Source organism: Onychostoma macrolepis, chromosome 22 (assembly GCF_012432095.1).
Source record: "Onychostoma macrolepis isolate SWU-2019 chromosome 22, ASM1243209v1, whole genome shotgun sequence".
NCBI lineage: Eukaryota > Metazoa > Chordata > Actinopteri > Cypriniformes > Cyprinidae > Onychostoma > Onychostoma macrolepis.
This window is the reverse complement of record NC_081176.1, coordinates 23,124,030-23,147,418: the sequence shown is the minus strand read 5'-3', so window position 1 is coordinate 23,147,418 and position 23,389 is coordinate 23,124,030. Positions and strand designations below refer to the sequence as shown.

Below are 23,389 nucleotides of genomic sequence, written 5' to 3'. Positions count from 1 at the left end.
GAGTGGGAGCTCCGGAGAACATCTACGCTGTGTGTCGATGCACTTTATGAGAGAAAAAGACCAGCAAGCAAGGTAAAAATATATGTACGTTTGTCTGTGTGTTTGTGTCAGATTTTTGCACACCAGTTTAACCTAATGTTAGTAACATTTACTCTTCAACATGGCGGTTACAGAACTTTACTATGGTAAACTGCGCTGTCGTTTCAAACTATTTTTTTCCGCTTATTGAATTAAGTTACCGAATTAAAATTGTTTTTAACAAGCAACGCTTATCTTATATTAACATTAGAGAAAATAAAATCGTATGTTAGCTAGGTTAAACAAGTTTTATGGCTAGCTGCCTTTCTAGTTTTAGAATTAGTTTGTTATAGTTTTTAATGGAATTTAAGATTTACTGCATTTTTTTGTATTTGTGTTTTAAAGGCAACTGCAATGAAGCATCAAGAAAGACATGAGCAGGCCAGCCACCCTGAGACTGATAATTCATGGCAAGAGAACAGCTATGGTTTTGAGAGATTTGTGTACTCTATATGAGGTTTGCCTTTTAAAAGCGTGCTATTTCTTCTACTTGTTTTTCAGAGAAGACATTTCTGTCAAAGTGGATGGTGAGCAAAGATGGTGGCCACGTTTTGGAGCAGCACCTGGGTTTTGCAGGCCGCTATGTATTCTTTGGCTGTTTGTCTATAGAAGCAAATAAGAGACATAACTATTTGAAATTTAACAGCCACTGAATACTTAGTTTTGAAATATTTTATTTTGAAAAACATTTATCTGAATTTATTTGCTCTGAATTCACCCCTTTGAAATTATTTTACTTTGGAAACCATGTATCTGAATTTATTTGTTTCGAATTTACCTCTCAAAACCTGAATTTCGATGAATATTTTTCAATGCTCACAAATTCAGATAAAAAAAAAAAAAAAAACTTACAGAATTTCAGATAAAATAGATTCAGGTTGATCAAATTTGATTGCTCAAATTCAGATCTCAAATTTCAAGTTAATATTTTTCAAAGAAAACCTCAGTCTAATTCGACTGCTCAAATTCAGATCGAAAAATTCAAGTTAAATATTCACATGGTAACATCCGGGCTACCCAGGATAGGAAAAACAGTTGAGCGCCGAGCACGACGATCATGTGCGCAAGGTATACAGTAGGTGGCGGTAATACTCCTAAGCAGTGAACGGCCATGAAACGGAAATATTTGTCTTTTTTCCCCATTTTGTTTCTGTTGCCTAAAGATTCTTTGTGAGGATAAATCACAACAAAATGCACTGCAAGGACTTCCGGTGACGTCATGGTTGGAACAACAGGTTAGAGACGAGGCTCCGTCAGAAAAAAGTTAGAAAACAGTGATAACTGCAGATATATAAAGCTTTCAGGGTGGAAAATATCCCGTGAACAAGATGACTTCCACATCGAAAACGAGAGGACAAGGAAAACTAGGACATTCGAAAGAAACTGACAATAAAACACTGAGCACGAACAGCGCTAGCTTAGATGCTACTAGCCGCAATTAACTGGTAGCACGTGAGGGCGAAGTGTCTTTGATACAAGAAATAAGAAAACTTCGAGAAGAAAACAGTCAGGGGCATAAACGAACAACAAAGACTCTTGAACGCTTGGAAAAAACGGTGACAGATATTAAGGAGCAGCTAGGTGACCATCAGCAGAGGATCGGTGAGCTGGAGGGGAGAGTGAGTGATGTGGAAGATGCGGGGACAGGGCAGCACCGTGTGATACGATACCTGTTTCAACGTGAAAAACAACTCACAGCTGTTTGTGATGATTTACAAAACAGGCTGAGGAGAAACAACCTCCGAATATTTCAAATATCAGAAGAGAGTGAACATGGAGACGTGGTTGCGTTTGTGAAAGCCCTGCTTCCCAAAGTACTGACGTTACCACCTAATTTGGACATTAAGATTGAAAGAGCCCATCGCTCACTTCAGTCCAAACCGACGGATCCAGCGGCTCCCCCCAGATCAATCATTGTGAGATTCCTTGACGCAGCGGTGAAAGATATTGTTTTGCAGCAAGCATGGAGCCAAGGAAATGTGATGTTTCAAGACAAGAGGATCTTCTTTGATCAAGATTATTCTCCTGAGCTACAAAAGAAGCGAGCTAAGGTTCACGCAGTCATCAAGCAACTAAGGCAGAGGGGCATTCAGGCAAAGTGCCTGTATCCAGCACGACTGAAAATCAAGATGGACTCGGGAGGAAAAACTTTTCCCTCGCTGACAAGCGCCGCGGATACTTTGAGAGAGATGGGTGTAGAGGTGCAGTGTGGAGAGAAAGAGCGCATCGAGGAGAAACCAACTGGAGGATGGAACATCAGCGCGAAGAGGAGGAGAACCAACATGCTGGCATTAGCTGACTTGAAGGATATGATCCAGGAGGAAGATGAGTAGTCGGAGGTATATAACACTAAAAATGCATGTCAGTTTGATTTTAGACTATGACTGCTAAAGGTACACATCCTGTTGAAATGTATATGAACAATGCATAAACTGAAAGCAATAATAATATAATACAAAAGAAAAAAGAAAAGTTGTCACAAAAAAAAAAAAAAAGGTCTGACGGACTCTTGATGTATACATGAGTGGTTCACACTCACTAAGGCCTTTTTTACATGCTATTGTAATACTGGTCGTTATTGCACATCGGGTGCTTTTCTCCACAGAGGGATTAGGTCACCACTCTCTGTCCCATTATCACCGGGGGTCAGACAGGGTGATAGTTTACTCTCTATGTCTGACTGGAAATGTGGAAGTTCTGTTCTGTGTTCATAATGTTATTGTTTTGTTTTATCGGAGGCAGGTTGCAAATTTATTTTTGTTTAACTTTGTACATTTGGAGTTAAATTACTTTATCTGTTTTTGTCTAATAGTTGCTTATGAGAGGTTCGGGCTGTGTTACATGAATCAGTATAAATACAATAATGGCATTACTTAACTTAATTACCTATAACATAAAAGGAATAAACAACCCAATTAAAAGAAAAAAGATACTGGGACAGTTGAAGAAAATGCAGTGCTCTATAGCCCTACTTCAAGAAACTCACCTCACTGAAACAGAACATCAAAAATTAAAAAGAGAATGGGTGATCAGGTTTACAGTAGTTCTTATGGGAAACGTAAAAAAAGAGGTGTAGCTATACTATTTAGTAAGTCTGTGTACTTTCATTGTGAAAAAGTTTTCCTGGATACTGAGGGTCGGTATGTTATGGTCATAGGAAGGATTGCTGGTTTTAAATTAACCCTTTTGAATGCCTATGCACCAAATGAAGATTGTCCAAAATTTTTCAAAAAGCTTGCACATTTGGTAGCAGATCATGGGGAAGGCTTTGTTATAATGGGTGGGGACTTAAATTGCATACTGAATAATAGAATAGATAAATTACCATCATCCTCAAAACCTCAAAGCAGAATGTCGAAAAGTCTAATGAATATGATGAAGGAATTAGGGTTAATAGATGCTTGGCGCCACCTTCATCCAAAAGAGAGAGACTTCACCTTTATGTCACAAGTGCATGGAAGCTACTCACGACTGGATCACTTTCTGGTATCCAAAAAGGACACATACCGAGTTAAAAACTGTGTTATTGAGCCAATAACCATTTCAGATCATAGCCCAGTACAAATGACACTTGATATGGGATTGGAGTCGTGTATGAAGTATTGGAGAATTAATGTCTCATTGTTGACTGATGTTAAGATAAGAGAGGAAATAAGGTCAGCAATAATGGAATATTTTGATTTGAATGACAATGGAATGGTCTCACCTACTGTTTTATGGGACGCAGGAAAAACCACAATAAGGGGGAAAATAATATCTATAGGATCAAAGTTAAAGAAAGACAGACTTAAACAATTAGAAGTAGAAACTGAAATCAAGAGATTAGAAAATGAACACAAACTAAATGGAAAACAAGAAGTATTTAATAAACTTAAAGAGAATAGAGCCAAGTTAGATGAGATACTGACCTATAAGGCAGAGGGTGCCCTTAGGTTTATTGATAGAAAATACTATGAATTGGGAAATAAGGCTAGTAGGTTATTATCATTTCAACTACAGAAAGCACAAGCTAGCCGAACAATTCCTAAAATTAAACATCCTCATTCCAATGATGTTGAAACTAGTCCAAAAGCAATAGCGAATACCTTTGCCAAATATTATGAACAATTATATAAAGGTCAACATCAAGAATTGAAAGAAGAAAAAATACATGATTTCTTTAAAAATCTTAAATTAGACAAGCTAACGGCGGATGAAGCTTCGGCATTAGTAGAGCCAATTAGTGAAAAGGAGGTGAAAGAAACAATTATTAAATTAAAAAATAACAAAACGCCAGGAATAGACGGGTTTGCAGGGGAATATTATAAAGTGTTTGTTGAGGATCTCACTCCGATATTATGCAAGTTATATAATTATGTGTTAAATTCAGGGAATCCTCCAGAGTCATGGTCTGAGGCTATCATCACAGTCCTGCATAAGGAAGGAAAAGATCCATTACAGTGTTCTAGTTATCGTCCTATTAGCCTCTTGTGTGTGGATTATAAAATATTGACATCTATTTTAGCAACTAGAGTACAACAATACATTAGGAAATTAATAAAACCAGATCAGACGGGGTTCATTTCAGGTCGCCAGGGGACACAATATAAGGAGAGCATTAAACCTGCAGTCACTTATGGCAAAGGGTACTCAAACTTTAATGCTTCTCAGCTTAGATGCTGAGAAAGCATTTGATCGGGTAGATTGGCAATTTTTAGAACGAACATTAACGGAGATGGGCTTCAGTGAAAAATTTACCTTTTGGTTTCGGCTGTTGTACAAGAACCCCAAATCAAAAATTAGAGTTAATGGACATTGCTCTGACTTTTTCGATATAGAGAGAGGCGTAAGACAGGGTGATTCTCTCTCACCCATTCTCTTTGCTCTCAGTATCGAGCCTCTGGCGGAGGCAATAAGACAGGATATCCAGATTGAGGGGGTGGAGGATGGTGGGGGGAGAGTTCATAATATTTCTCTCTTCGCTGACGATATCCTGCTTTTTATAAAACATCCCCTTACTTCAATACCTCAATTAATGCAATGCCTAAAAGACTATGGAGATATTTCTGGATATAAAATTAATCAAAATAAATCAGAGGCAATGATGATATCAGGAATATGGCCTAAACAACTAAATGGGATGGTGTCATTTCACTGGGCTAAACAAGGATTTAGGTACTTGGGGATTAGTATCACACCTGAAACTACAAGACTTTTCGAGGCAAACTATAATAAGCTAATTAATCAAATAAAGAGTGATTTAGTTCGTTGGGAAGTTCTTCCTCTAACACTGTTTGGCAGAGTTGAGACCATAAGGATGAACCTGCTTCCACGTTTCCTATTCTTATTCCAGTCATTGCCCATAAGAGTTCCAATTTCCACTTTTAATATGTTAAACAAACTAATTTCTCAATTTATATGGCAACACAAAAGACCCAGAATTAAACTTAAAACACTTTATCTGGCTAAAAATAAGGGAGGCTTGGCTTTGCCAAATCTAAAATTTTATTATTGGGCAGCTCAACTATCAGCAATTGTGACTTGGATCAGGGGGGATGAGGAAGCAAAGTGGACTCAAATAGAGCAAGGGGAAGTTAAGGGTGCACAACTGTCTGCTCTACCCTTTATGGATCTAAAACAGGTCAATAGAATGAAGATTGAAAACGAATGGATAAAACATACAATAAAGGTATGGGCAGAAGTAAAGAAAATGCTTAAGGATATTGGAACAATTTCTCGAGCTATGCCCATAGTGGGTAATGTAGATTTTCCACCTTCAATGAGTGACTATGGTTTTAGGAGATGGGCAGTCAAAGGCCTCTTTATTTTTAACCAGCTCTTCGAAGAAACACATTTAAAGTCCTTCACACAACTTCAGGAACAATTTGATCTTCCCTCAAGTGATTTTTATAGATATTTGCAAATTAGGCACTATATTACAAACCATAAGGAAAAGGAAAGAATTGGCAAAATCCCAAATGGCACAGAACAATATTTTATCACAATTTCAGAAAAACGCCTCCCAATCGGTAAACATGTTTCTCATCTTTATAAAAGATTGTTAACAGACATGGTTGGAAACACTTATAATATTAAGGAAAAGTGGGAAATAGAAGCTAATACAGTAATAGAGGATGAGTCATGGGATAAACTTTGTTATAGGAGCCATAGGGGAATTAATAGTCAACAATGGAAGGAATTTGACTGGAAAATTAAAATACGTTATTTTCATACTCCTCTGGTTATTTCAAATTTTGTAAAAGACCCTTCTGCAGCTTTATGCTGGAGACAATGTGGTAAAACAGGTGACCATACACATATACTTTGGGACTGTCCAGTAATCCTTGAGTATTGGAAAAATATTAAAGAAGAGATGGAGAAAATTGTAAAAAGAGAAGTTCCCTCAAATGTCCTTTTTTTCTTATTGGGTGTTATACCAGTGGATGTTTTCAAGGCTGACCAAAGATACATTTTACGTGTATTACTACTAGCTGCCAAAAACCATTACTGCTAAGTGGAAGTCTGTGAAGTCACCAACTGTAACTGAATGGAAACAGAGACTAAAACAAATTTATATGATGGAAAAAATGACGGCATCATTACAATTGAAACCTGACCGTTTTAATCAGAGATGGCACATGGTTAAAGAATATTTAAATCTATCATTTTTAATTTATTTATTTGTATTTATTTATTTTTATTATACAATATATATCTTATTTCATTATATGACTGTATATTACTGTATCATGTTTGTTGAGATGTGAACATTCATATCAGGTGCAACAATATATATATAGATATACAGAATATTTGTATTTATTATTATTTTCTCTTTGTATTATTCTTATTTTATCACTTGTCTCAGATAATGTTCCTTTTGTTTTGTTCTGTGAAAAATATAAATAAAAAGTTCAAAAAAAAAAAAAAATGCACTGCAAAACGTCCTAAGACAGGAGAAATGGTGAAGATGCACTGTTCCAGCATGGGAAGACTGTATTTTTAAGTGTTTATACATGCAATGTTTTAAATAAAGAATTTGATATTTTATAATTATTGTGTCTGTTTTAATTGAATGCCAGTAGTACCTATGTAGAGTAAAAATAAAATGAATTCTATATAAAAATGATAAAATCTAATGAAATCTATATTAAAATGAATGAATTACAGTAGTATACTGATAAATCAAATACAGTTTGCTACTGTAAATCTTAATTACAGTAGCTTACTGGCAACCGTGTTGCCAGTAAGTTACTGTAAAAACCCTTTGAAATGTCTAACAGTGTAAAACTATTAGGCTTTAGGATATTTCCTGAAAAAAATATCTCTCAATTCTGATTGGTTGATTGGAATGTTGTTCCAGGATCAACAATGATGTTTATCCAGGAACATGGTGTACTTGGTGAAATCAGGGTATATATACATATACATATACATATATATATATTAGTGGTGGGCATAGATTATTTTTTTTTTAATCTAGATTAATCTCACTGTAATCTTGGAATTAATCTAGATCATTTGAATCTAGATTAATCATTTGAATTCTGCCAAGTAGATCAGAATAAGTTCACTACTAGTAGTAAACAACTAGCAGTCATCAAGAATTTAATATTGATAATAACATTGAAGACATTGTATGATTATTCCTTAAAGATAAGGTTTTATTGCCGTGAATACCTTTACATTTCTGTGTGTATATGATATGAGGATAGTTTTTCTCAAATGAAACGCTCGAATGCTCATGAAGTGACTCTCAGAGCAGTTCTGGAGATGTTGTTCATGTATTTATGTCCTCATTTAGTGAGACGACAGACGTTAATATCGCCACAAGCGTCACGCGCGCTTCTGTATGAGTAGTGAACAAACCCGCGCGTCTGCACCATACATTAACACAGAGACACACAGAAGTCATATTTAAACAGACGTTTTGCGGCTTAATATTTACAAATAGGAGTGGGAGTGTGCTCACTTGTGTGTGCGCTTACGTTTGTTTGTTTGTTTGTGTGTGTGTGTGTGTGTGTGTGTGTGCGAACCGGTGATTAATTTTTTCAGTTTAACGTGTGGCATTACAGATATTTTCTCCTTTGTTTATTTTCATTTTCCTCTATCGCCTCCTTCCTAATGAAATGTAATCAGATTGGAGGCTAGCACTAATTAAGAGGAGTCAATGTGTATATAGTGCAAGGTTCAGAGACTGGAAGGGTGGTCTGACCAGTTACGTACCTTTTGGAGGCAGTCCTTGCGGGTGGATCTTTCGATTTGGAGTGTGCGGATCGTGGAGAGGAGGTGGTGCTACCTGTTTAACCTGTTGCTAACGGGCATTTATCTTGGCCAGTGTATGCCTTTTTGTTAATTCGGGATTTGAGCTGGAGTTTTGCACCATACTCCTAAAATCGGTGATTGGGAGCTGTCGGAAAGGAAGGAGCCGAGACACGCTTCCGCTGCTGATGTTCCCGAGTCACTCTAGTCTAGGGCTGCAACTAACGATTATTTTAATAATCGATTAATCTGTCGATTATTTTTTTCGATTAATCGATTAATCGGATTAAAAAAAGAAAAAAAAGAAAAGCATTCATTTCCAACCCTTTATTCAAAAACAGAACTAAAATCTTTAGAAAGTGCACAAACATGTTGCTCCTTGAACATCCCTGAGCTGTTATAATAATAATAAAATAAAATAAAAATGGACTAACACAAAAAACATACACATGTATGCTTTACATCTGCCAAATATATAGACTTTTTTGGGGGGGGGAAGTGCAAAAAATTAAATAATTTAACAACACTGCGTCGTTAGCGTTGGTATTGTATCAGACACTTGCACTTAACATTATATGAAAATCAAGCTCAATGGAGTTAATAATGTTTTTGACCAGAGAATGACGGAGATGGAGTGTTTTGTTTGTCATTAGAACGGCTGTAACTGTTATCTGAAGCAGCAAGTGCATTATGCTTTCATCAACTTTTACAGGTTATATAACTTTGATTGTAGCTATATGGGCGCTTAGTTTTTTCTTGTCGTTTAATACACTTGGCCAAAATCTCAAATTAAGCGCTTATGCACATAATGCACAGGATATTTAAAACGTATATAGACAGCAAATAACTAATTCTTCTCCACTCTTCAAACACACAAAAACATTATCCTTTACTGACATAGTGTTTGAGTAAAGAAAACGCTGTACTATTCAAACACCAATTATTTATTCACCCTTGCATTGCGAAAAAGCAGAGATCTCATCTTCTCCAGGCTGTGCGCGGCGCGTCAATCTGAATGAAGGCGGGGTGAAGTTACGAGGTCTCGCTGAGAGCTCGATGATCCAATGGCGTTTTACTGACAAGTTATTTTAATGCTTATCATTGGTTTACTATTTTTAAAACTCTCTGATTTAAAATAATAAAAACGAATTATAAGCGACTCAAGTTTGGATAATTTTTCACAGCACCTGACTGGGCTAGAGTATGGCAACTGCCATACTCTGCCATACGCAAACGCCGCCCCTGCTCCCACACCTTGGATGACTTGGGTCGCACGGATTTCTCTGCCTCCGCCATGTATCTTTCCTCTACCTCCGCTCGTTTTTTTTTTTTTACTTTTTTTTTATTTATGAGGCGCCAAACTCTGCTACCATCCGTGCGCGAGAGAGACCGAGTGTGTTCACTCCGCTCCGCGCTCAACTAAAGTTTTTTTTTTTTTTTAATAATCAAACGTCTCCGCGTCGCGCGACACAACGAATCGATTATGAAATTCGTTGCCAACGCTTTTAGTAATCGATTTTTATCGATTTAATCGATTCGTTGTTGCAGCCCTACTCTAGTCACCACAGTTGCCAAGTCTGCGTATTATATGCGACTTTGGGCTTCTTTTTTTGTAAAGTTGCGTGAAAAAAATCCCTGGTCGCAGGTTGCGGTTTTTTGGGCTTATTTAAAAAAATATGGTTGCTTGTTAGGGAAATCTGACAAGCAACTTTGTTTCTTTATTTATGTTCGCCATATTCTCCAATGCATTGATTGCCACTCTGTCTGCTCGCAGTTAATAGCCAACCAGTGCAATAATATAAGTGCTGTAGAGTATTTTGCCAAATGCTCCGCCCCCTCATTGGAGAAAAATCACATTCAAAAAGAAGGCGCGTGACGCTGTAATCCAAGCGATGACAGAAGTAGACGTAGAGGAGTGGGATGACTTTCTTTTAGCCTAATTTTTATAATGTTTTTGTAATGTATTAATTATCACCGGCTGTAATAAAAAACAAGTAGTCATATCCTAATACTGAGTATTTGGTTCGAATAGCCTGGTATAGCAAGATGTCTTAAAATGTGTTTTTTTTTTTACATTTAAACCACATTATTAGATTACCTTTTGACTTCACGAATACACATAAATGACAGCTTAATGATTTTTAATATTATTATATAATATTTTCTTTTTAAATATAATATATATGATAATTTAATATAATATTTTATATATTTTTTCTATAACATTTATGTGGCATTTTGTTTTTTTATGTCATTTATTGGATAGTTATGTATACATTATTTTATTTTAAATGGAAGAAAAACCCGGTTTTGACCTCAAAATAAAGCACTTTCCATCTGTACATGGCTTTGGGGACGAGCAGTTTTGTGGTGCTTTGAATTCTTTATAATTAATTAAAAACAAATATTGCCACATTGATGGCTCAAGAAGGTGTAATTGTTCAAATAACACATTGTTTCATTTTAAAATATATATATAAAAAAATTGTAACCAAGTGTTTTTCAAGTGTGATATTTCTGTAAAGGCTAGGGACAGAAAAATGGACATTTCCATAGAATGACCCCTATATATTTTAGGCTATAAATATGTGGCTATGTTACAGCTCCCCTTTGAAGCTCTTGTGCTTTTCTCCTTTTCCATCTCTCCAATCCTATTCTGCTCACAGGTGATTGGAGACGAGTTATGTTCCCATTTTTGTTGCAGTTTTCTAATTTTTGTAAAATAGCCTCTGTTTTTGCTTTTCAGATAAAAGAGTGGTTTCAGTTTAATATTTTGCAGGCTCATTTATTGGTAATAAATAATTGATAATGAATAATATTGATGATAATACATCATCAAAAAAATATTGGGCTTGTTTTTGAAGCTGTTGCTTATTTGTCTCGCGAGAGTTGGCAACTGTGCTAGTCACCCGTACTGCCAGCTTGGTCAGTGTTTCCTCCAATCACAGGCACACATACACTCATTGCACTCATTTCTGCATCTTTAAAAACTGCTGTTTTGTATTTGGTTTGGTTTTTGTTTGATTCTTTTTATAGTGGAATTGTGGTGCTTGGAGATTAACAAAAAAAAAAAAAAAAAAACTTGTATAGATTATTATAACGTTACCTCATTAAAAATAAAGAAAGTGCTTATAACTCTTCTTGTAGTATTTGTTCCGTCTTTATCTTGTTTGTATGTAACGGATGGTGGTGTTTGTCTGTTGCTATCCGGGATGAATAAAATTAGTATAAAAATGTGGCAGGGATATCCTTGTCTGGCGCCCGAACAACAATAATTAATTGTTTTTTTTTTTTTTTCTCTCTCTTTTGATGCTTTCGGTTTGAGAGTCGAATAAAGACTGAGTGCAACCATTGTTATTAGCAAGAAGTGGTCTTGAGGTTAGGACTCTGCGTCATCACGTGGGTGGCTCGGGTTCGGATCCTGATAAAAAAAATTTTTTTTTTTGTGTGTGTTTAACCTTTGTTATTTTTTTGGGACAAGACAACCTCCTTTACAAACGCGTTAAAATTATTTAACGTCGTTAACGCGGGGGCGGAGCCTAGGGTTGGCCACATTTCAGACGGGCGGTAGCGCGAGTCAATTAGCGCGGTAACTGGCGCGCCGTAGCCTGTATCAATTAATATCAAAGCGTGAAATAAACTACGTGCATGCAATGTCGTGGTCAGTTAAGGCATGACGTTACCAAAAAGACGATTAAAGCTGCTTTAAAACTGTGCGTGCATGTAATGTTATTTAAAAAAATAGCAGCCAAAACAACCTATAACCATGCTGCTGTGATGTCTGTTCATCAAGAATAAAAGAAAAAAAAGAGGAAATCAATAACTTTTGTATACACTGTAAAAAGCGATAAGTTGACTTGACTTAAAATTGAGGAAACCCGTTGCCTTAAAATGATTAAATAAATATTAAAATAATAATAATAATAATAATAATTTTTTTTTAATGAATTGTCAAGTTCACTTAACTTTTTTTTAATATAAATTATTATTTACTTCATTTTAAGGCAACGGGTTTCCTCGGTTTTTTTTAAGTCAAGTTAACATCACTTTTTACAGTGCGCTGGGGACAAAGGAGCGAGGAGACAAGAATAATCTTCAACGAAACAATCTTTAATAGTTACAAAAACCAAAATGACATTTAACAGCAGACCAAAACCAAGGCAGAACACAGGACTTATAAAGACAGATAAATCAAAAGAGCAAACGAGATGATTAATACAAGACGGGTGAATTGAATAAACGATGATTAACTAATGACAGGAAACAAACCAAATAAGGGCAAAACGGAACAAACACGTTACAGTAGCTGTAAGTATTTATCTGTATTTAGTTTAGAATTTAGTGTTTGATAACTTGTAATGTAATGTTTAATGATCATAGTCAATGGTTAAATATTAGGGGAAACTTTTTTATAGGGAAATCAGGCCTATTACTTGGTATCAGTGATACTGGCCTTCAGTCATAAAAAAACACACCATTAAACAAATACTAAAAATTATGTTGTTTGTACATTAATTTGAAGATTGAATGTGAAATTATTGCAATATAAGAGTATATTTAAAAACTTTAATGTTAGGTGGGATTATTTGCAATTAATTTCAGAAAAAAAAAGATTAATTTTTTTTTTTTTTTAATTGATTGACAGCACTAATATATATATATATATATATATATACACATACACATATACATACATACACACACACACACACACACACACACACAGGTATGGTCGAATGATTTATTAAATAAATTATTACATTTCGGTTGGATAAAACCGTTAGATCCATTCAGGAAGCAACGTACATGACGCACATGACGACAAGCAGGCGACAGCGGAGCGAAAATCGAGTTACTCCTCCCACTTCTTGTAGTTTTACAGATTTCTTATCCCGTGCGAATTGGCCATTAATAGTACAGACGTGCTGAGGTAAAAATTACATTACTCCATCTACCCTTGTAAAACTAATCCCGTCCGAATAGGGCTTTTGATACAAGCCAATATGATAAATATAATCAAGTATATTTGGGTGTTCAAAAATCAATTATTTGTTGAAAATTAAATGTTTAATTTTGACCCGAAACTGATTTTTAAAGATTTTTTTAAAGATGATGTGTTGATCATTATGGTTCAAGGCTTCTTTACTTTTGTCACACTTGCACCGGGAATACAACAAAAAAAAAATGAAAAAAAATAATTCAGTGTATTCGAGGAATTTATGTGGGTGCAATAAAAAAATGTAACAAAAGTAGTAGGTAGTAGGTTAGGGAGGGGCGCACGGAGCTTAAATCTTTTTTATTTTTATTTATTTACAGATGGTACCTGTCAGGAGCAAGAACTCAAAAATATAGAAATTATATTTGGATATCCGAGCCTCACCTCACCTTATAAATCTGGACATATCTTAGTTTTCCGATGCACTGATGACAACATGAGGTTTTACGGCCAACATTCAGTCAAATGCCAGCCAGATGGGAGGTGGAATTACCCATATCCACAATGTGGAGGTACTGACATGTTCCATCAACTACAGATGTTATAGAGTTATATGTATAGAATTTATAGTAGAAACATTTCAGCCCAGTCTCATACATAAAATGTACCTATAGCAGCATTTTCCCTACACTAAACCTAGTGTGAGCAACTGTTTGAACTAGCTTCTTTGACATTTGAGCTCAAAGTACATCTTTATTAATCAATATTTTCACAATCAAAACTTCTGTGAAAATGAATTAAAGTTGATGAAACTGCAGCAAATTATATGTCATGGTATGTTTCTGGATTTTCACAAGAATGTAGGTAGAGGCACATTTTTTCAGGGAGAAATGTTTGAAACAATTCTATGAATCAAAATCACATGATGAATCAAAACATTAATTTACCAACTTCTGAACTGAACAAATTCAAATTTTGCATTGAATTATTCCTCTAGGAACAGTTCAGTGCTCCAAACCAACAAAGAACTTGCAGTTTGTGACACTGTCAGATGAGAAAACTGAATACGGCAACTCTGAGTCTCTGATATACACGTGCAAGAAACCATACAATGAAAGTGCAGGAGGTGTTTTAATGTGTCAAAATGGAAACTGGAACGGAACATATAACTGCAGAAGTGAGTCGGCAAGAAATCTTGCATTCACATTTAATTATCCAGCAGCAAATCTGACTAGATATGATGATTCAATCACAGATGTGGATGCAGACTGTATCATTGGAAAATTTGCAAATAAGTGCACATGATGAAGTCTGCAAGACTGTCTGTGGACACTAAAAATGTGTCTGATGCTATTACTTGTTTAGATAAGATCTGTCCACCTCCTCCGTATCTTCAACATGGAGATTACAGCATCATCAGTACAAAAGATGATGTGATCACAGCAGTATCTTACACTTGCCAGTCTTACTATGTGCTTACCAAGCAACATGAAGTTTATAAGTGTGTAGATGGGAAATGGGAGACTCCTCCGAAATGTCTGAGTGAGTCATTTTTGTCATTAAAAACAAATAATTAGTTGTATTGTACTGTTTTTAACATTGTCTATGTCTGTGAAAGGACCTTGTGAAATTGATGACATTGTCAAGAAGTACAATCTACAGCTTCCTACAGGAAAGGTCTACATAAGGCATGCTGAAAAGTATAGACTGAACTGTAGAGATGGATGGAATACTGGAAGTGAGATGAAAGCATATGTGGATGTGTCGTGCTCGGATGGGAATCTACAGATTGACAAAAGTTGTAAGTACAATTGTTTCTCGCTTTTTCATTTTTATTTGTATTTTTTGTGCATATATGCATTAATTGTTTGTTTTATCAGGTGATGCACAGAATAACTCAAAATAATCTGGAGGTTACTGAGGTAACTGAATTCATTCATCTATTTAACAATAAATGTTGAGAATGTTCAACTTTGGAACTAAAATAAAACTAAAAATGTAACAAAATAACTAAAAATATAATAAAATACCTAACTACATAATGCTATTATTGTTAAAAATTGCAACAAAATAAAAATAGAAATATAAACTTTTGAACTGCGGGTTTCGTCTGGCCAGAGGAGAACTGGCCCCCGACTGAGCCTGGTTTCTCCCAAGGTTTTCTTCTCCATTCTGTCACAGAGGGAGTTTTGGTTCCTTGCCGCTGTCGCCTCTGGCTTGCTCAGTTGGGGACACTTAATTTCTAGCGATTATCGCCGATTTGATTGCACAGATACTATTTAAACTAAAGTGAGCTAAACAATGACATCTCTGAATTCAATAATGAAATGCCTTTAACTGAAAATTGAGTGTTTAATCTTGTCATTATCAGTGTTGGGCAGTAACTAGTTACTAGTAATTTAGTTACTGTAATAATATTACTTTTTGCAGTAACTAGTAGTGTAACTAATTACTAATAAAATTTCAGTAATAATATTACAGTTACTTTCCATAAAACAGCTTAGTTACTTAATTACTTTTGATGCGTCAACCCCGCTGATTTAAAATCTAACAATCAAATAATTCCTAGATTTATTTTCATAATTTCTCGTACATGCATGTGATGTCCCCAGTGCAGCAGGCAAGCTTGGAATATGGAAAAGCTTACTGTCACGAATCCAGTATGTGCACTTCCGTTCATTCACCACCAGAGGTCACTCGCTCATCATATAGACTTTCACACCACACATTACATGGACTGCATTTCCCATCAGCCATCTCACCAATCATACGCACACAGCTGTCACCAATCACTCATTGCACTAATCACACACACTATTTAAACCCTGGACTTTCTCTCCCTCGTTGCCGAGTATTGTTTGCGTTTACCGCTCCCCTAGCCGGAGCAACTTACAGAGCCCCAGTTAGTTTTCCTAGTTTTCCCCTGCCCGTTTGGATTGTGTTTTCCCGTGTATGTTCTAGCCTGTGTTCCCTGGATTAACCCTTGCCTTGCCGTTTGGACACCGTTTGCACCCCTGTTGGATTATAGCCCGTGTTCCCTGGATTATCTCTCTGCCTTGCCCACTGGATACCGTTTGCCGATCGTCGACCCTCGCTTGCCCTAGGATTACTCTTTGTCTTGTCCCTGCCATACCTGTTTGCCATTGCTCGACCCTGCCTGTATTTATGACCATGCCTGTTAATAAAAGCTTGCATTTGGATCCACACGTCTCACGTCTCGTCAGCCCCGTTACACTTACATTCAGCAGATAGAAATATTGCATTATATTGATTTTGTCAGGGGAAAAAAATTATCTGTTGTGTAAGTTGTGGTTTTACTTTACTCTGGCATTACATCCCTCTGATCAGCATGTGGTACATTATATTAATATAATTCAAAATATTTTTGGAAAATTAAACTGTTTCTTACAAACTCATGTGATTTGATAAAATACATAACGAAATTTAAACGCATATGGGTAAATGAAAAATTACTTCAAGCTACACATGACAATTAATGAGATTAATACAACACTTCTACTCGAATGTCACTATCAATCACTATTGAGTGTTTGTAATAACTTCTGACTGTGATCCAATGTGGATTTTGGTCAAATGATGAGGCAGAAATATGTTGTTAGTAACATTCTAGAAGAATGTGGAAGATACACAATTACAACTTCTGTGGGGCGTGTTTAGAAAAAGTAATGTAACTAGTAGTGTAACTAATTACTGTTGCCAGAAAGTAATAAGTAAAGTAACAATATTACTTTTGAAAGGAGTAACTAGTAATGAGTAATATATTACATTCTTTGAGTAACTAGCCCAACACTGGTCATTATACATTACTGACACTCTGTCCTCCAATTTGATACTGTTAAGTGCTTTGACACAATCTGTATTGTTAAAAGCGCTATATAAATAAAGGTGACTTGACTTGACTTGGAAATGTGAGATTGTGTGATGTAACATGCACTGATAAATAATAGCCCCCACACACACACACTGTTTTTCCCAAAATAACCACAAGAGAATGTCAAGATATGTTTTTATTGTAACTATGGACTACGTTGACAAGAGGTATGTAGAAGTTTTTCACCATGAAGCTTACACTGGTGATGTACCAGAGAGAAAACAGATTTCACAGTAAATTATCTACTTTTCAGCAGTAAGAAAAAAAGTGTTTTAAAGCTTGTTGTTTTGTAGAACATCACAGTGTTGGCCCCCTTCCTGATTTTTACATTTTTTGCATGTTTGTCACACTTTAATGTTTCAGATCATCAAACAAATTTAAATATTAATCAAAGATAACACAAGTAAACATAACATGCAGTTTTTAAATGAAGTTTTTTATTATGAAGGGAAAACAAAATCCAAACCCACATGGCCCTGTGTGAAAAAGTGCTTGCCCCCTCCTATTAAATCATGAAAGAACTGTGATTAACCACATTATTTTAGAAAGCTGAGTTAAATTTCACTAGCCAAACCCAGGCCTGATTACTGCCAGACCTGTTGAATCAAGAAATCACTTAAATAGAACCTGTCTGACAAAGTGAAGCATGTTTAAAGAGCAACACATCATTCCGTGAGCTTAAGAAATTCATAAATAGATGACAAACAAAATAGTTTACATATATCAGTCTGGAAGGGGTTATAAAGCCATTTCTAAGGCTTTGGGACTCCAGCAAACCATGGTCAGAGCCATTATCCACAAATGGAGAAAACTTGGAACAGTGGTGAACCTTCCCAGGAGCAGCCCACCTACCAAAATTACTCCAAGAGCACAAAGACGACTCATCCAGGAGGTCATAAAAGAACCCAGAACAACATCTAAAGAACTGCAGGCCTCACTTGCCTCAATTAACTCTTTCCCCGCCAGCGGTTTTTTTAAAAGTTGCCAGCCACCGCCAGCATTTTTGATGATTTTCATCTAATTTGACAGCCCTCAGAACATTTTCTGCTATGAATATAAGAACATATTATATATCAAAATAAAGAACCAAGTCTCTGCTTTTAAACAACAACAAAAAAAAAAACTATTTTATTCTATCTTCGTGTGTTCATGTTTTATCACCATTTGAATGCAGGTGGGTACCATCAAAAATACAACATTTTGGACAAAAAAACTGAGAAAAATGCATTTTTATCAAAGTAGTGCATTTTCATGCAAAATACATTCAGATGTCATATTCTTTCACCTGTAAATAATTATATGAATAAGTTAAATTGCATTCAATAAACAGAACAAACAGACACACACACACACAAACATATACATGATTATACACACACAGGCTACATGCATACATATACTGTACATGCACGCACGCACGCACGCACGCGTGCACACACACACACACACATATAGATAGATAGATAGATAGATAGATAGATAGATAGATAGATAGATAGATAGAGCCCACACACCCGCACACACCCCTATTCAGATCGACGGATCGGTTACAACTACATATGTTTCTGTGTCTGTAAATGCATCTCTGTCACTGACTACATCGTCCCGATCAGATTCAAAATGGTCAAAGCATGATCTACATAGGCTATGATCTATATATGATCTACATTTTCTCTGATCCTTCCATTTATGCCGATCGTCTTCTTTTCGCACCCTAAAGACCCGGAAGTCCCGTAACTCATTCAGAACATGCGCTAGGGCTTTCCTTACCGTAATACACCTAGAACACGGATTGCCGTAAAAACTCGGCAATGGCGGGGAAGCGTTGTCTCTTAATTGACGAGATATCTCGTCAATGGCATTGAAAGAGTTAAGGTCAGTGTTCATGATTCAACAATAAGAAAGAGACTGGGCAAAAACAGCATCCATGGGAGAGTTCCAAGGCAATATCTTGATTATCCCCAAGACTTTTGGGCAAATATTCTGTGGACTGATGAGACAAAAGTTGAACATTTTGGAAGGTGTGTGTCCCGTTACATCTGGCGTAAAACCAACACAGCATTTCATAAAAAGAACATCATACCAACAGTCAAACATGGTGGTGGTAGTGTGATGGTCTGGGGCTGCTTCGCAGCTTCAGAACCTGGATGACTTGCCATAATTGATGGAACCATGAATTCTGCACTCTATCAGAAAATCCTGAAGGAGAATGTCCGGCCATCAGTTTGTGACCTCAAGTGCACTTGGGTTATGCAACAGGGCAATGATTCCAAACACAGCAGCAAGTCCACCTCTAAATGTCTCAAGAAAAACAAAATTAAGGTTTTGGAGTGGCCTTAAATCCAATTGAAATGCTGTGACATGACTTTATACAGTCCATTCATGCTCAAACTCTCCAATGTGGCTGAATTAAAACAATTCTGCAAATAAGAGTGGGCCAAAATTCCTCCACAGCAATGTGAAAGACTTATTGCCAGTTATCGCAAACGCTTGATTGCAGTTGTTGCTGCAAAGGGTGGCACAACCAGTTATTGGGTTTAGGGGGCAAGCACTTTTTCACACAGGGCCATGTGGGTTTGGATTTTGTTTCCCCTTCATAATAAAAAGCTTCATTTAAAAACTGCATGTTGTGTTTATTTGTGTTATCTTTGATTAATATTTAAATTTGTTTGATGATCTGAAACATTAAAATGTGACAAACATGCAAAAAATGTAAAAATAGGGTAGCGGGCCAACACTTTTTCACACCACTGTAAGTGTGCCATATGCATCAGACGTTTAGCCAATGGTCCGTGGGCGTGACGTATGAGGCTGAGACTACGTACCTAGGAGCAGGTGAGGTCTCAGTCTCTTATTAGCATTGTGTTGCTCTGATCTGTTGGTTTGCTGCTCATTCCTCTGGTAAGCAAAATTGTTTGAAACTGTTCCAGTTTGGGACGCGGTATTTCCGCTTGTGCGCCTGCTCTCGACTTCAAATCTTTGGTCGCTCGATGGTGGTGGATTCATTGTTGTCTTGGATGTGCTCTAAGCTTGGGGCCTTGTAGCCTACAGCCTACCCGAACTGCTTCAGCACCTGGTGCGGTTGTTGGTTGATTGTGTGTGTGCGTGAATGTATGTGAGTGGGCACTCATTTGTACGTACGTTATTTTGGTTATTTTTTTCCTTTTCTTTTCTTTATTTTTAATTTCCTTTTAGTGTCTTTTTTTTTTTGTATTCAATAACATGTTATTATTGATAATGACATGATTGACATGATGTTATTGATTCCGCGGTGAATTTGCATGCTTTCTTCACTGTATCTCCCAGCGCTGTGTATAAGGGTGTCGCGTGATCGAGAGCAGCCCGTGGCTCCAGCCCGAGCAGATAAACGGTCTGCGCAGCGCGATTCGTTCTGCTTTCGGTTCGTTTGTCCAATGTAGCTCTTGTAAATCAGTCATCATGAGAACGCAAGGCTGTTCATTGCATTTTTTGAACTGAGAAACAACCTTTCTGTGACTGAATGCACGTTGCGATGACTCGCGGGACGCTTCTAAGCTCAAAATCTGCGGCAATTATGAAAATTTACTAGCTTTTGCGAAAATTGCGGAGTTTGCTTGATTTTGCGATAAATTCAGCGATCGCAGATTCTGAGGGAGGAATCCTGGAGGGACTGTACAGCGTATAGCACTAGTCAACTAAATGAATATAACCTGGCAAAGAATCAAAGATCAATGCACGTTTGGAAGTTGAATGTAAGGGAAATGTCATTTTGGAATTTCTGTGTTCTAATGTGATATTGTTGTTCATGTTCTTGTTCATGATGAAATTTTCTTTCATTGTTGTAATTAATATAAAGCATTAACAAGAATTAATTTTGAAGACTGATTGAATGTAGGCTATTTTTAGTCCCTGTATATAAGATTAGTATTGACCAATGCTGTCATATGTGGATCAACTTACTTTGTGTATTTTCAAGAGTTTCAATATGAAAAATAATTATTTTAATAAATATATAAATATATTTATTCAATGGATTTATTGCATTTTGAAAAGACAAAAAAACCCATCATGGATTTATTGCATTTTGGGGAAAAAAATAATCAGTTTTTATAATAAATCTTTGAAAATCAAAATCTGGATTTGAATTTTTAATGTTATTATAACCTAAAGATGCTATATGAAAGTTTGAAACAGAAAATAGTGGTTTTAATCTTGCCGCTTTCTTGGTAAAGAAAACACATTTTTCCTCAAATTAATCAAAATGGATTTATAGCGTTTTGGAACCAAACTCATATATATGGTTTAAATTGGGCCGGGGCCGTCCGGGGCTGAGCTCTGGCACATAGACTTCAGGGCTCGACATTAACGCTTCATTAATACCAGACAAGTAACATGATTAAAACATCACTAACCAAAAATATATGTAAACATTAAAACGCAAGTATTATTCTGATTTTATTACATTTAGAGTAAGTGGTGAATAGTGGATATAGCTACTGTATATAATGCATCTACCCAGATAGTAAGCACACTCGGGCCGATTCTGGCTGAAATGCGGCACTGTCGGCTCAGTCTCGGCATCGGTGCGAAGACATGGGCCAGAGCCGCGCCGACTCTACAAAACACTTCTGGCTGACAGACGGCTTTTTCTTTCTGGGCCGATCTCGGCTGAAAGCTGTTGTACGCGCAGCAGGTCCGCGCTCGGTGTAGTTGTGTGTATCTACCTTCGGCCTGAGCTCGTTTTGTCTCCGGCGGGCTGATGCTAGAATGAAGGAGATCTAGCCTGATGTAGAACCTGGTCGAAAAGAACGCACACACATGAGTAACTTAAGAACATTCCACTGGAACTGAGCTTCAGTCATCAGCTCGTAAAAGTTACAAATGACCAACCCAACGCCCAAAGTATCTGTCTAAGCTTCCTGTCTGTTCTCCTTATCATCTCATGAAGCTGGGAGGGGAACATCTGGCCATCCCTTGAAGAACCAATCTTCAATGTTATTCCTGACCAGTTTACCATAAATAAAGTCGAATAAACAGACAGTACAAAGCACGTGGGATCTGGACATGCTCCAGCACAGACCCTCCCTGAATCCCCTGACTGCTTTTGACCATAATTCAATCAAACCTACAGCACGGTCATCCTCATGACCTCATAACAACTCCCTTTTCTTCACTGCATTCCAAGAGAATGTGCGCCTCTTTTCTCTTACAACAAAGAAACTCTAGTTACACAGAGGATCTCTAAAGGACAATCAAGAAAAGACTGCTGCTATTAAAGCAATATACTCAAGAAAAAAAAAAATATATATATATATATTGTGACGGATCGGTGGCCCTCCCCCTCATCATCATCACCACCCCGTCCCTTATTCACCGCCCTTCACCAGGCTCCCGACTGGAGTGGGTGGATGAGAGGAGGGGCGTGGGATCAACGCGGCTGGCGGCGTGTGATGAGGCACAGCTGGACTGAATGAAGCCTCATCACCGCCGCTGTTAAATGCCCAGCGCCTCTCCTCGAGAGACCGGTCTCTTCCCGTGCATGCACGCTGGTGTCCTCGTGGGTCCAGGAAGGGTGCGAGAGGACATCGCGCCACCGAGACGTGAGCTGCCGAACCCGCGGTCCGGACGAAAGCCGCACCCGTATTACGGCCGTCGGACCAGGATGTCGGGCCGTACAAGTCCTGCCAAAGGCCGTGGACGACGTGTAAGAGCCGCCGCTATGATGAAGCCGCCGCCCTCGCGCCCCGGACCCGAGTGGGAGCGCGTGCGGCCGCCGGACTCCGCCCCTTCCCTGGACCCTTCCCCTCCTGGAACACTGCCCTCCGGCACAAGCCCCGCAGCACAACGAGGACACCAGACCCCCTGTTTATTTTGGACACTTCTTCCCCTGGACACTTTATTTTATCAATTTTGTTAATAAAAGCCTCTCCGAGGCCTGACGCCACACCCACTGTGTCTGTCGTTGGCTCCTCCCGTCACAATATATATATATATATATATATATATATGAATGTGGTATTTTATGTTGTGTTTATCTTGCTGTGGTTATTAGAATTTAGGATATTTTAATCTATGACTTAACCTGTTTAGTAGGTAAGATTATAGGTATTTGATATGACAAATACCTCATGTGTGGTATTGAATTAAACCATATTTTTATTGCAATAATATGATAAGGATGAATGTTGACTTTTAGCATCATAAGGCATGATTGTAACACTTTATAGAAATTTGCTAGGATATTTCCTCCATGTGACATATGT

At 37.2% G+C, this 23,389-nt stretch overlaps 1 protein-coding gene across 9 annotated transcripts in view; it reads left to right on the top strand.

Moving 5' to 3' along the window:
- LOC131529944 (complement factor H-like) overlaps positions 1 to 23,389 on the top strand; it is a 37,054-nt gene that overhangs the window by 6,943 nt on the left and 6,722 nt on the right. For 8 of the 9 annotated variants that reach the window (XM_058759959.1, XM_058759962.1, XM_058759963.1 and 5 more), the window contains 5 exons: positions 13,636 to 13,827; positions 14,253 to 14,432; positions 14,621 to 14,797; positions 14,874 to 15,056; positions 15,136 to 15,177. In XM_058759959.1, the coding sequence (XP_058615942.1) occupies positions 13,636 to 13,827; positions 14,253 to 14,432; positions 14,621 to 14,797; positions 14,874 to 15,056; positions 15,136 to 15,161 (758 nt within the window). In that variant the 3' untranslated portion in view covers positions 15,162 to 15,177. Of the gene's footprint in view, positions 1 to 13,635; positions 13,828 to 14,252; positions 14,433 to 14,620; positions 14,798 to 14,873; positions 15,057 to 15,135; positions 15,178 to 15,867; positions 16,923 to 23,389 lie in introns of those variants that run through there. The other variant, XM_058759961.1, reaches the window with a different exon arrangement.